This window comes from Salmo trutta, chromosome 10 (genome assembly GCF_901001165.1).
Source record: "Salmo trutta chromosome 10, fSalTru1.1, whole genome shotgun sequence".
NCBI classification, from domain to species: domain Eukaryota; kingdom Metazoa; phylum Chordata; class Actinopteri; order Salmoniformes; family Salmonidae; genus Salmo; species Salmo trutta.
In genome coordinates this window covers 26671698-26681632 of record NC_042966.1, presented here as the reverse complement: position 1 = coordinate 26681632, position 9935 = coordinate 26671698, and the positions used below count along the sequence as shown (strand labels likewise).

At 43.9% G+C, this 9935-nt stretch overlaps 1 protein-coding gene across 2 annotated transcripts; it reads left to right on the top strand.

Moving 5' to 3' along the window:
- The first annotated feature begins 1297 nt into the window (after positions 1–1297).
- Positions 1298–9171, top strand: abcb10 (ATP-binding cassette, sub-family B (MDR/TAP), member 10). Of its 2 annotated transcripts, XM_029765128.1 has the most exons (14): positions 1299–1932; positions 2091–2242; positions 2467–2667; positions 2817–3019; positions 3559–3693; positions 3853–3999; positions 4227–4362; positions 4531–4626; positions 4772–4981; positions 5087–5166; positions 5279–5459; positions 5675–5718; positions 5812–5846; positions 6027–9171. In XM_029765128.1, exons 3-14 carry the CDS (start codon positions 2484–2486, stop codon positions 6277–6279), a joined length of 1704 nt encoding a protein of 567 aa, XP_029620988.1. In that variant the 5' UTR covers positions 1299–1932; positions 2091–2242; positions 2467–2483; the 3' UTR covers positions 6280–9171. The 2 variants fall into 2 exon arrangements, with proteins under 2 accessions (XP_029620987.1, XP_029620988.1); XM_029765127.1 differs by having other exon boundaries at positions 1298–2242.
- The last annotated feature ends 764 nt before the right edge of the window (positions 9172–9935 follow it).

The window sequence follows — 9935 nt, the reverse complement described above, 5'->3', positions numbered from 1 at the left end:
CACTAAAAAGGCCTTTCTACTGACTCTGAAAAATACCAAAAGAAAGATGCCCAGGGTCCCTGCGTGAACGTGCTTTAGGCACGCTGCAAGGAGGCATGAGAATTGCAGATGTGGCCAGGGCAATAAATTGCAATGTCCGTACTGTGAGACTCCTAAGACAGCGCTACAGGAAGGACAGCTGATTGTCCTCGCAGTGGCAGACCACGTGTAACAACACCTGCACAGGATCGGTATATCTGAACATCACACCTGCGGGACAGGTACAGGATGGCAACAACAACTGCCTGAGTTACACCAGGAATGCACAATCCCTCCATCAGTGCTCAGACTGTCCGTAATAGGCTGAGAGAGGCTGGACTGAGGGCTTGTAGGCCTGTTGTAAGGCAGGTCCTCACCATACATCACCGGCAACAACGTCGCCTATGGGCACAAACCCACCGTCGCTAGACCAGACTGGACTGCCAAAAAGTGCTCTTCACTGACGAGTAGCGGTTTTGTCTCACATGGGGTGATGGTCGGATTCTCGTTTATCGTTGAAGGAATGAGCGTTACACCGAGGCCTGTACTCTGGAGCGGGATTGATTTGGAGGTGGAGGGTCCGTCATCGTCTGGGTCGGTGTGTCACAGCATCATCGGACTGAGCTTGTTGTTATTTCAGGCAATCTCAACGCTGTGCGTTACAGGGAAGACATCCTCCTCCCTCATGTGGTACCCTTCCTACAGGCTCATCCTGACATGACCCCCCAGCATGACAATGCCAGCAGCCATACTGCTAGTTCTGTGCGTGATTTCCTGCAAGACAGGAATGTCAGTGTTCTGCCATGGCCAGCGAAGAGCACATCTGGGACCTGTTGGGATGGAGGGTGAGGGCTAGGGCCATTCTCCCCAGAAATGTCCGGGAACTTGCAGGTGCCTTGGTGGAAGAGTGGGGTAACATCTCACAGCAAGAACTGGCAAATCTGGTGCAGTCCATGAGGAGGAGATGCACTGCAATACCTAATGCAGCTGGTGGCCACACCAGATACTGACTGTTAATTTTGATTTTGACCCCCCCCCCCCCTTTGTTGAGGGACACATTATTACATTTCTGTTAGTCACATCTGTAGAACTTGTTCAGTTTATGTCTCAGTTGTTAAATCTTGTTATGTTCATACAAATATTTACACATGTTAAGTTTGCTGAAAATAAACGCAGTTGACGGTGAGGACGTTTATTTTTTTGCTGAGTTTATATGTTTCTGTGGAAGATGACATCGATTAATCGAGTTCGCTTAGCAATGTCTTTCAAAGTTTTTCTTATATCGTCCGCCATTGATTTCCGTCAGGGACTTTAACAAGAAGCAGCTTGGTTTTTTTCCGGGGGTCACCTTTTCTATTGAACAGAGCGGTTTTTCTTTTCGAAGAGTTGTGTGCACTTCTGACAGTCGGCTACCGTTAGGCTGCCTTGTCGCCTGCAGATTGTGTCGACATGTCACTCCTATCGACAGACATATTGTTGTGACAGGGCGCTCCCAGCGCGATAAAGATAACTTCGCCTAAATGTGGCTGTTACGAACAGATAATGATGAATAACCGCCAGGAAACCACAATATAATAGACATTATCATTTGTCGTTAGTGTTGGCTGGACACGAAGGAGGACGTTGACCTAACTGTATTCTTATGTTGGAATTCGCTGGCCTCATCGTATGTGAAATGTAACATGCTCGTTCGCACTTTCTTGCTATGTTTTGGTCATTTGGTAGCTAGCTGGCAAGACAACGCACTTGAGTTTGTTTTTCTTGCTTTTATGTGTCTGAGTCGCTCACTAGCTGTCTTGCAGAATGGGACTGTTGCAGTTGTCAAAATGTCCAGGCGTCGCGCTTCACTCCCGTGTACATAAACTATTTTGGTTAGAATGCCCGACGTCCAGGGGACAACGAAAGGGGCGAGAGGTGAGTGGGAAAAGGTTCGAACCTGTGGCACGCTCTTCGCTTTTACACCCGAGGAGATGCAACTCTCTTGTGCCCTGTGTACCACTTAGACAGTTCACCATACCCCCCCATTTGTTGAGGAGCTCATGGACAACAACTGTAAACTTTGCCAACTACAGCTCTTCAACAGACTCAAAACAAGCAACACAACAAGAAGTTGACAGCAAAGATCTGCAGTCAACGGAAACAAAACAATCCCCAACTCGGATACCCACTGAGGATGTCAAAAGGATTTTACAACTTGCCCACCCTGAGCGCTTGCGACTGTCAGGTAGGCCATGTCATTTAAGGTCACCACAGGGATATCTTCGAAAATGACCACTGAAATAATGATGTTATCACCAACTTGTGCCTGTGTAGGGTTGACTAAATTACATAGTTTATTCCTTACTTGGGCCCTATTTGTTGTCATGAAAGATTCCCTTTTTAAACAATAATACAGTAACGTTACTTGTTTTGATGCTTATATTTTCTTTTCTATACCATCGTCCTCAGCGGCTGTGGGCTTCCTAATGGTCTCCAGTGCTGTCACAATGTCGGCGCCCTTCTTCCTGGGCCAAGTTATTGACACCATCTACACCAGCTCTTCAGAGGACTTCAGTGCCTCCCTCCGCTCTCTGTGTATCATGCTCTCAGGGGTATTCCTTTGTGGGGGCGCCGCTAATGCTGCCCGTGTCTACCTCATGCAAATCTCAGGTGAGCGTCACCGTTTGCTTTCAGTGCATGCAGAGTGGGTTTACATATTAAACAGATGTCCATCTCTGGATTTTTTTTATGACTATCGTGACTTTGATGCCATACAGAGGAACTAATCAAACATTTAAAAAAATATGTGACTCTTGCAGGGCAACAGATTGTGAGAAATCTACGTGTATTCCTATTCTCCTCGATTCTGAGGCAGGAGGTGGGTTTCTTTGATAAGACCCGTACCGGGGAACTCATTAACCGCCTATCTGCAGACACGGCGCTCATCGGCCGCTCCGTCACAGACAACCTTTCAGATGGGCTCCGCGCTGTCGCCCAGGCAACAGCTGGGGTCAGCATGATGGTGAGAAACAGCCCTCTCCCCACATTTGTTTGTAAAGGGTGTGTTAAAGTCCATTCTACTCTGTACTGGGATCAGTTCTAAGATTTTGAGTCACATGGGAATGCAAGTTGTATTCAGATGTAAAACTGGTTTGACATTAGGAAGATGTGATTTTTCATTCTTTCATGTACAGCTTTCCTTAGCGGTTCCATTGTTCTGGTTACTGTCATTGTTCTGGTCCCTCTACATAGGATCTGGTTTGACCCAAGTTCTTCATGTTACAACAAGTATATTTAGAATTTGAGTTAATTCCTTGAGTTTCCTCCTTGGTTACTATATATTCCTAGGATGTCATTTCTAAAAAAACATCCTAACTCATTTATCATAGTAAATATAGTACAGTTGAATACATTCATGATAAATATGTTCACACATCCTCTTCAGTCATTAGTGGCTTTACAGGTTCAAAATCCCTTTATAAAAAGGTAACCGAGCAGGCTTAAAAGACTTGAGCTGAATTACCTCCTCACATTTCCTGGCATCTCACTCTCTGCCAACAGTTTTACGTGTCACCAAGTTTAGCAGCCTTTGTGCTGCTGATTGTGCCTCCTATGGCTGGCCTAGCTGTTATATATGGGAGATACCTGCGCTCCATATCCAAACGTACACAGGACTCTCTGGCTGAGGCCACACAGGTAAGACGAGACCCGTTCTAACTGCACAACATTAGTCATTACTGAAGCATTGCTGCGCCGTAGATTATTCTCCAAGCAGACTACATAGACACCAGGTTTTTTAATCATACTTTTTTTATTGAAACCAATTGATCGGACTGATACTGTGTTGTCTTGTAGTTGGCAGAAGAACGCATCAGCAACATGAGGACAGTTCGGGCGTTTGGTAAGGAGCTGACAGAGGTGGCCAAGTATACGGAGAAGGCCAACTATGTTCTCCACCTGGCCAAACAGGAAGCCGTTTTGAGGGCTGGCTTCTTTGGCGCGGTGAGCATCCAACAATTCAATGTTGCCCAATGTTCCCTAAAGAGAAATGGAGTGGTTGTTAACATTTTCTCAGTCAACGTTAGTTGAAATGTAGTCGAGCCCTTTTGGCCTTTTGAAAGACTGGAACCACAGAGTTGTGCGATCTGTGGTGGAAGCTTCTGCTTTTATGACCTGTGTTTCTTCGGGGGTCATTGGGTTGTAACTGGTTTTGTATGAGTATCTTTTAGACTGGACTCAGTGGCAACATCATCATCCTGTCAGTGCTGTATAAGGGAGGGCTATTGATGGCCAGTGAACACATGACTGTGGGAGAGCTCTCTTCCTTCCTCATGTACGCCTTCTGGGTGGGCATTAGCATTGCAGGTAGGGCATATATAATTGTCTCATTGCCTATGCATTCTGAGGAAAACCCCTGCTCATTTAATCAATGAACAAATCACACTGTTAGAATTTCCATTTTAATAAGAAACTGATTCTCTCTATTCCCTAGTCTGTCAGAGCAGCTGTTTAAATGTCTGTTTCGTTGAACAGGTATGAGCTCGTTCTATTCTGAACTGATGAAGGGCTTTGGCGCAGGGGCACGGCTTTGGGAGCTACTGGACAGGAAGCCTGAGTTCCCCCTCAATGGTCAGCATCAAGCCCTGCCATTCTAGACCACACTGCGAAAGCATTGTGCAAAAAACCTTAATTACATCACACTTGTCTAGTAGTCCTCTGCATCTAAACTGGCATGTAAACGTACATGTCCATGTTCCTCCTCATTTCTCTGAAGAGGGTATTGTGCTTAGGCCGGAGCAGCTTAAGGGTCAACTGGAGTTCCAGAATGTCTCCTTTGCCTACCCAACCCGCAAAGACGCCCCCATCTTCCAGGACCTGAGTCTCTCTGTGCCTGCTGGCTCCGTCATGGCCGTGGTAGGGCCCAGCGGATCGGGCAAATCCACTCTGGTCTCCCTGCTGCTCAGGCTCTACGACCCAGTTGCAGGTGAGGACTACAGCTGAGGTCATCTCTTACAGCAGCTTCATGTCACTGTATGTCTTCCATTTCATCAACAGTCTTCTGATTTAGAGATCCTTTTTTGCTGTATAGGTGTGATCACTATCGACGGGCATGATGTGAGAGATTTGAATCCTTATTGGCTGAGGAGTCACATTGGAACTGTTAGTCAGGTAATTGGTCACATGACTATTATTAGTAGGCAATATGTTCCCATTGTTGTGGCTAAGTTGTGCTTTGACATGTGGTCTAACCCTGTGGTATTCTCCCTCTGTGCGTCTGCAGGAGCCTGTACTCTTCTCCTGTTCCATTGCTGATAACATTGCCTATGGAGCGCCCGACTCTGGCACGGTCACAGTTCAGGAAATCCACCGGGCTGCACAGATCGCCAACGCTTATGAGTTTGTCCGAGGTTTCCCAAAAGGCTTTGACACTGTGGTGGGAGAGAAGGGTGTTCTACTGTCAGGTGAGACAAATGCATGCATATCAGGAATTTTCTTTGATTTTGTGATGTGATTATGTAGTTGATAGGTGTTCCAAAGACAATAAATTGCAATGGTGTTGGACTTCACTGGGCATTCTCAAATCGGAATGATCTGACTACAGAGTTATTGTTCATAACTAAAACCATTGCTTCTTTAACAGCTTTAACGTAATGACTAGTTTTGCTTTAACCAACAGGTGGTCAGAAACAGAGAATTGCTATTGCAAGGGCTCTGCTTAAGGTAATTTTAATTACACCCGATTACATGCATCAACAATTTTATGTTTTAGTCAAATGGACAAATGTAATGTATGCATTCTCTGCCTTCCCTCAGAACCCCAAGATACTTCTACTTGATGAGGCTACAAGGTAAGACACTGGGCATGGTCTAATCACATTTTACATGAGTTGCACTTCTTCCATTTTGGACAGTTAAGCAAGGTCATTCAGCTGGGTGAAGCAGGGTCAAACAACCCAATGACATGTGCGCTATAACTCATGGACCTCTATTCACTTTTGCCCCCTCTTTTCCATCCCCCTCTTCCTCAGTGCTCTGGATGCAGAGAATGAGTTCCTGGTCCAGGAGGCTCTAGAGCGGCTCATGGATGGGCGCACAGTGCTGATCATCGCCCACCGCCTCTCCACCATCCAGAACGCTGACGCCGTGGCTGTGCTGGACCAGCGGCGTGTGGTGGAGTGTGGTCAGCATGCACAGCTCCTGGGCAACCGCCAAGGCCTCTTCAGGAAGCTGATGGAGAAACAAGCCTTCCTTCAAGAGGGGCAAAAGCAAGCGTTGCGTTGAAAAGAGCTGTGGTGTGGGTAGGGGAGGGGGGGCCTTAAATGTAGAGAAACTGCCTTTAGCTGTGTGGTGACGTGCTAATCACGCTGCGCTCTGCTACACTCCTCAGTCTGTCAGTGGTGTGTGAATCAGTTTAAAGCTATTTGCAAGGAAGCATTTGAATATCAACTGGAACATGGATGATTTTAATATTGCAGAGCCATCTCGTAGCGCTGACGGGGATTCATTTTGAGACAGCCAGTAGGTTTGGATTCTCTTCTTTAGGACACCCAACTTATTGAGTATCATTCTTCAAGTTGCAATATGTAACTTTTTGGGTGACCTGACCAAATTTGCATAGAAATGTTATAGGTCAGTCACTCATTGAAAACAAGTCTAAGAAGGGGTAAATCTGTTCTATGTGCGCTATTTCTATGCTTCCTGTTAGGTTTCGTTTTTACGCCTTTTACTTTCGGTTTTGTACACCAGCTTTAAAAAGCTGTAAATGATTCTGAAAAATATATCTCACAGCAGTTTAGATGATACAATGATTCTCTACACTGTGCTTCCTAGTTTTGTCACACAAACTGAAATTAAGCAAACTATTAGTTTCAGCTACCAGGAAATGGCGGCGCGAGTTCTGCATAGTGCATCTCTGAGGTTAGGATATGCAGAAAATATGAATGACACCAACACTTTGAAGTATGGCCTATGTCAAGTAAATATTATAAATTAGTCACTATGCCTTTTCAAGAAAGCAAAAGCCGTCTTTTTTGTATTAAATAACTATTTAACGGAATGAAAAAATATACACTCAGTGGCAAGTTTCTTAGGTACGCCAACCCGTTCTCAAAATTGGGTCGTGCTTTCAGATAGTGAGTCACGTGGCTTGCTATATAAAGCAGGTCATCGAGGCATTAAGTTATTGTTCAATTGAAGGTTAGAATGGGTGAAACGATTGACCGAAGCGACTTTGAGCATGGTATGATCGTCGGTGCCAGGCATGCAGGTTCCAGTATCTTAAACTGTCGGCCTCCTGGGCTTTTCACGCACAACAGTGTCTAGGGTTTACCGAGACGGGTGAGACAAACAAAAAACATCCAATCAGCGACAGTCCTGTGGGCGAAAACAGCTTGTTGATGAGAGGTCGATGGAGAATGGCAAGAATAGTGCAAGCTTACAGGCGGACCACAAACGGGAAACTAACGGCGCACAACGACATCTCGGAACGCACAACTCATCCGTCCTTGTCACGGATGGGCTATTGCAGCAGACGACCACACCGGGTCTCACTATCAGCTAAAAACAAGAAGCAGCTCCAGTGGTCACGCAATCACCAACACTGGACAATTGAGTAAAAAAAACATTGCCTGGTCTGACGAATCTTGATTCCTGTTGCGTCATGCCAGAGTCAGGATTTGGCGTAAGCAGCGTGAGTCCATGGCCCATCCTGCCTGGTGTCAACGGTAGAGGATGATGGGGTTGGTGTCGGGAATGTTAAGTCCCTTGATAACAATTGAGCAGTGTTTCCATGCCCTGAAGAATTCCGACTGTTCTGGAGGCAAAGGGGTGTCTGACTCGGTACCAGATGGGTGTACCTAATAAACTAGCCACAGTGTGCATTTATTTGTAACAAGTTATCCAAAACGAGAAGCTAGCATTGTCAATTATGTAGGCCTATTTCAAAGACAATGGCAAACATACAGAGCACTGATATACAAGGAACGTTGACATAAATGTGGATGATAATCAAATATCTTAAATTGCAGTTGATAAAGCAAACAATAAACCACCACTGATCAGTTATCAAAATGATGTGCATATCCATGCAAACCTTATGCTATTTCACCTATTTGACCACTGGCTATTATTTCATTGATGGATTGTATGCTGGATATTTGATTTACATAAAATACAATCACAAAATGAATCTTCAAAGATGTTTTTGGGCCTTCCATTGGTACCAATTGTACATTTCTGAACAATCTAACATTCAATAGGTAAAATTTGACCAAATCCAGGTTATCTTGACAGTATGACTGAAAGAAAGACCTTGTAGACTTTTAGTATTTGGATTTAGAGTTCAGCACAATCCTTTATACTAATGGGATATGTAGATTTTAAAATGTGTCATTATAAGCTCACAGTATCAAATAACATTTATTTTCCTATCTGACACTGATGAATACATTTTTCTCACTTACCTGTGACACTGGATGTACTGTGCCTGGATTGTACTGCAAAGAAACATTCACTGCTCTGTTTTGTGCAATTTTGCTCCTCACATTTGAATCTTGTATTCAGTAGTCACCCTTGTGCAATAGAAAGGCAAGAACAAGAATGGTAGGGAGATTTTAATTAACATTGAGCTTCAACCAATGCCATACCAATGTTTTTGTGTGTAAGTCCTATATAAATGTTATCTACAGAAGGCTCCTGGGTAAAATCACTATGTTGTAATAATGTATTCAAATATGATATTTTAATGATTTTGTGTGCTAAATTATTAGGCCTTTGTGAAAAATAAAAGATATTATATTCTGTGATTTCCTTTTGAAATATAAGCCCATTAATAAAGAACCTTACTATGCAGGAAAAGTTACATTAACTGTAAAATGTTTTTTATATTATCTCAGACTCAGTCATATATCTTCTCAGAAAATATTTCCTCTAACCTAATCTCTTGTGGACAGATGAAATGGCAAGAAAAAATGAGGAAATGACTAACCTTCGCAAGAGAATTTTACTTCTGGGTCACCGAAATTACCAAAAGAGGGTACTATTAACCTATTGTTTGTTTTCTCTCTCCAATCTGTGTGTGTTTAGAAAAGTTATATATCAACTGAATGAAGTTCTAAATGTTCAGTCGAGACAAATGTGGACCATCCAAATAAATTCCTTGGATTTTTTGCCTCATCCATTCTATTCATACACCTTTGTCACCTCTTTCAGTGTTCAAATAGATCAGTTCAGTGCCCATGACATGCACTGGCGTTGCGTACCGGACACCTGCGCTGCCCCCGCAAGGCAGTAACCCTTCAAAAAGTCTGTCATAAAGCTTTTTAATTTCAATATGTACTAGGAAGCTAAGTACTTATTTCTTGGCGTCAAATCACATATCTACCGTAGCTTTGATTGGACTGATCATGTCAACATCATACTTTCAAAATCTAGGCTAGCAGTCTAGATGTCTTCAAAAATCAAGTCAACAATCTACTGGCAAATCCTGTTCAATATGAAGAGAAATTATAGATAAAACGTATCGGTGCTCATCAGCCATTGGACATAAACATGACACAAGTTGGAAATTGCAAATTCAACAATGAGTGGTTTGGAAGGAATCAGTGGCTAACTGCAAGTGTTGCAAAGCAATCACTAGCCTGCTATTCAGTGGAGAGGGTGTGTGGTCCAAGTCTGGGTTTAAGGGTCACTTTTCCAAGCTTAAAAGGAAAAACATTCACATGCAACACCATGGGAATGAAAAGGTTGAATTCATTGGCCATGCTGTCAATCCAGAATGACTTCTGCCACATTCAAAACAACTGGAAACTCGCAACTGGGAAATCTCAGACGTCAGTGAGTTCAAGACAACTGGGAACTCAGGGAAAAAATGAGCCCCGACTGGGAAAATACATTTTCAACAGTCATTCAAGTCGGGAACTCAGGCCTCTTTCTAGAGC

What these genes read in the sequence shown, in the direction of transcription:
- abcb10 (XM_029765127.1), top strand. Translation starts at nt 1,822, where the DNA reads ATGGGACTGTTGCAGTTGTCAAAATGTCCAGGCGTCGCGCTTCACTCC. An exon ending in CTACCTCATGCAAATCTCAG is followed by an intron (nt 2,668 to 2,816) that starts GTGAGCGTCACC and finishes TGACTCTTGCAG; the next exon opens with GGCAACAGATTGTGAGAAAT. An exon ending in GCCTGAGTTCCCCCTCAATG is followed by an intron (nt 4,627 to 4,771) that starts GTCAGCATCAAG and finishes ATTTCTCTGAAG; the next exon opens with AGGGTATTGTGCTTAGGCCG.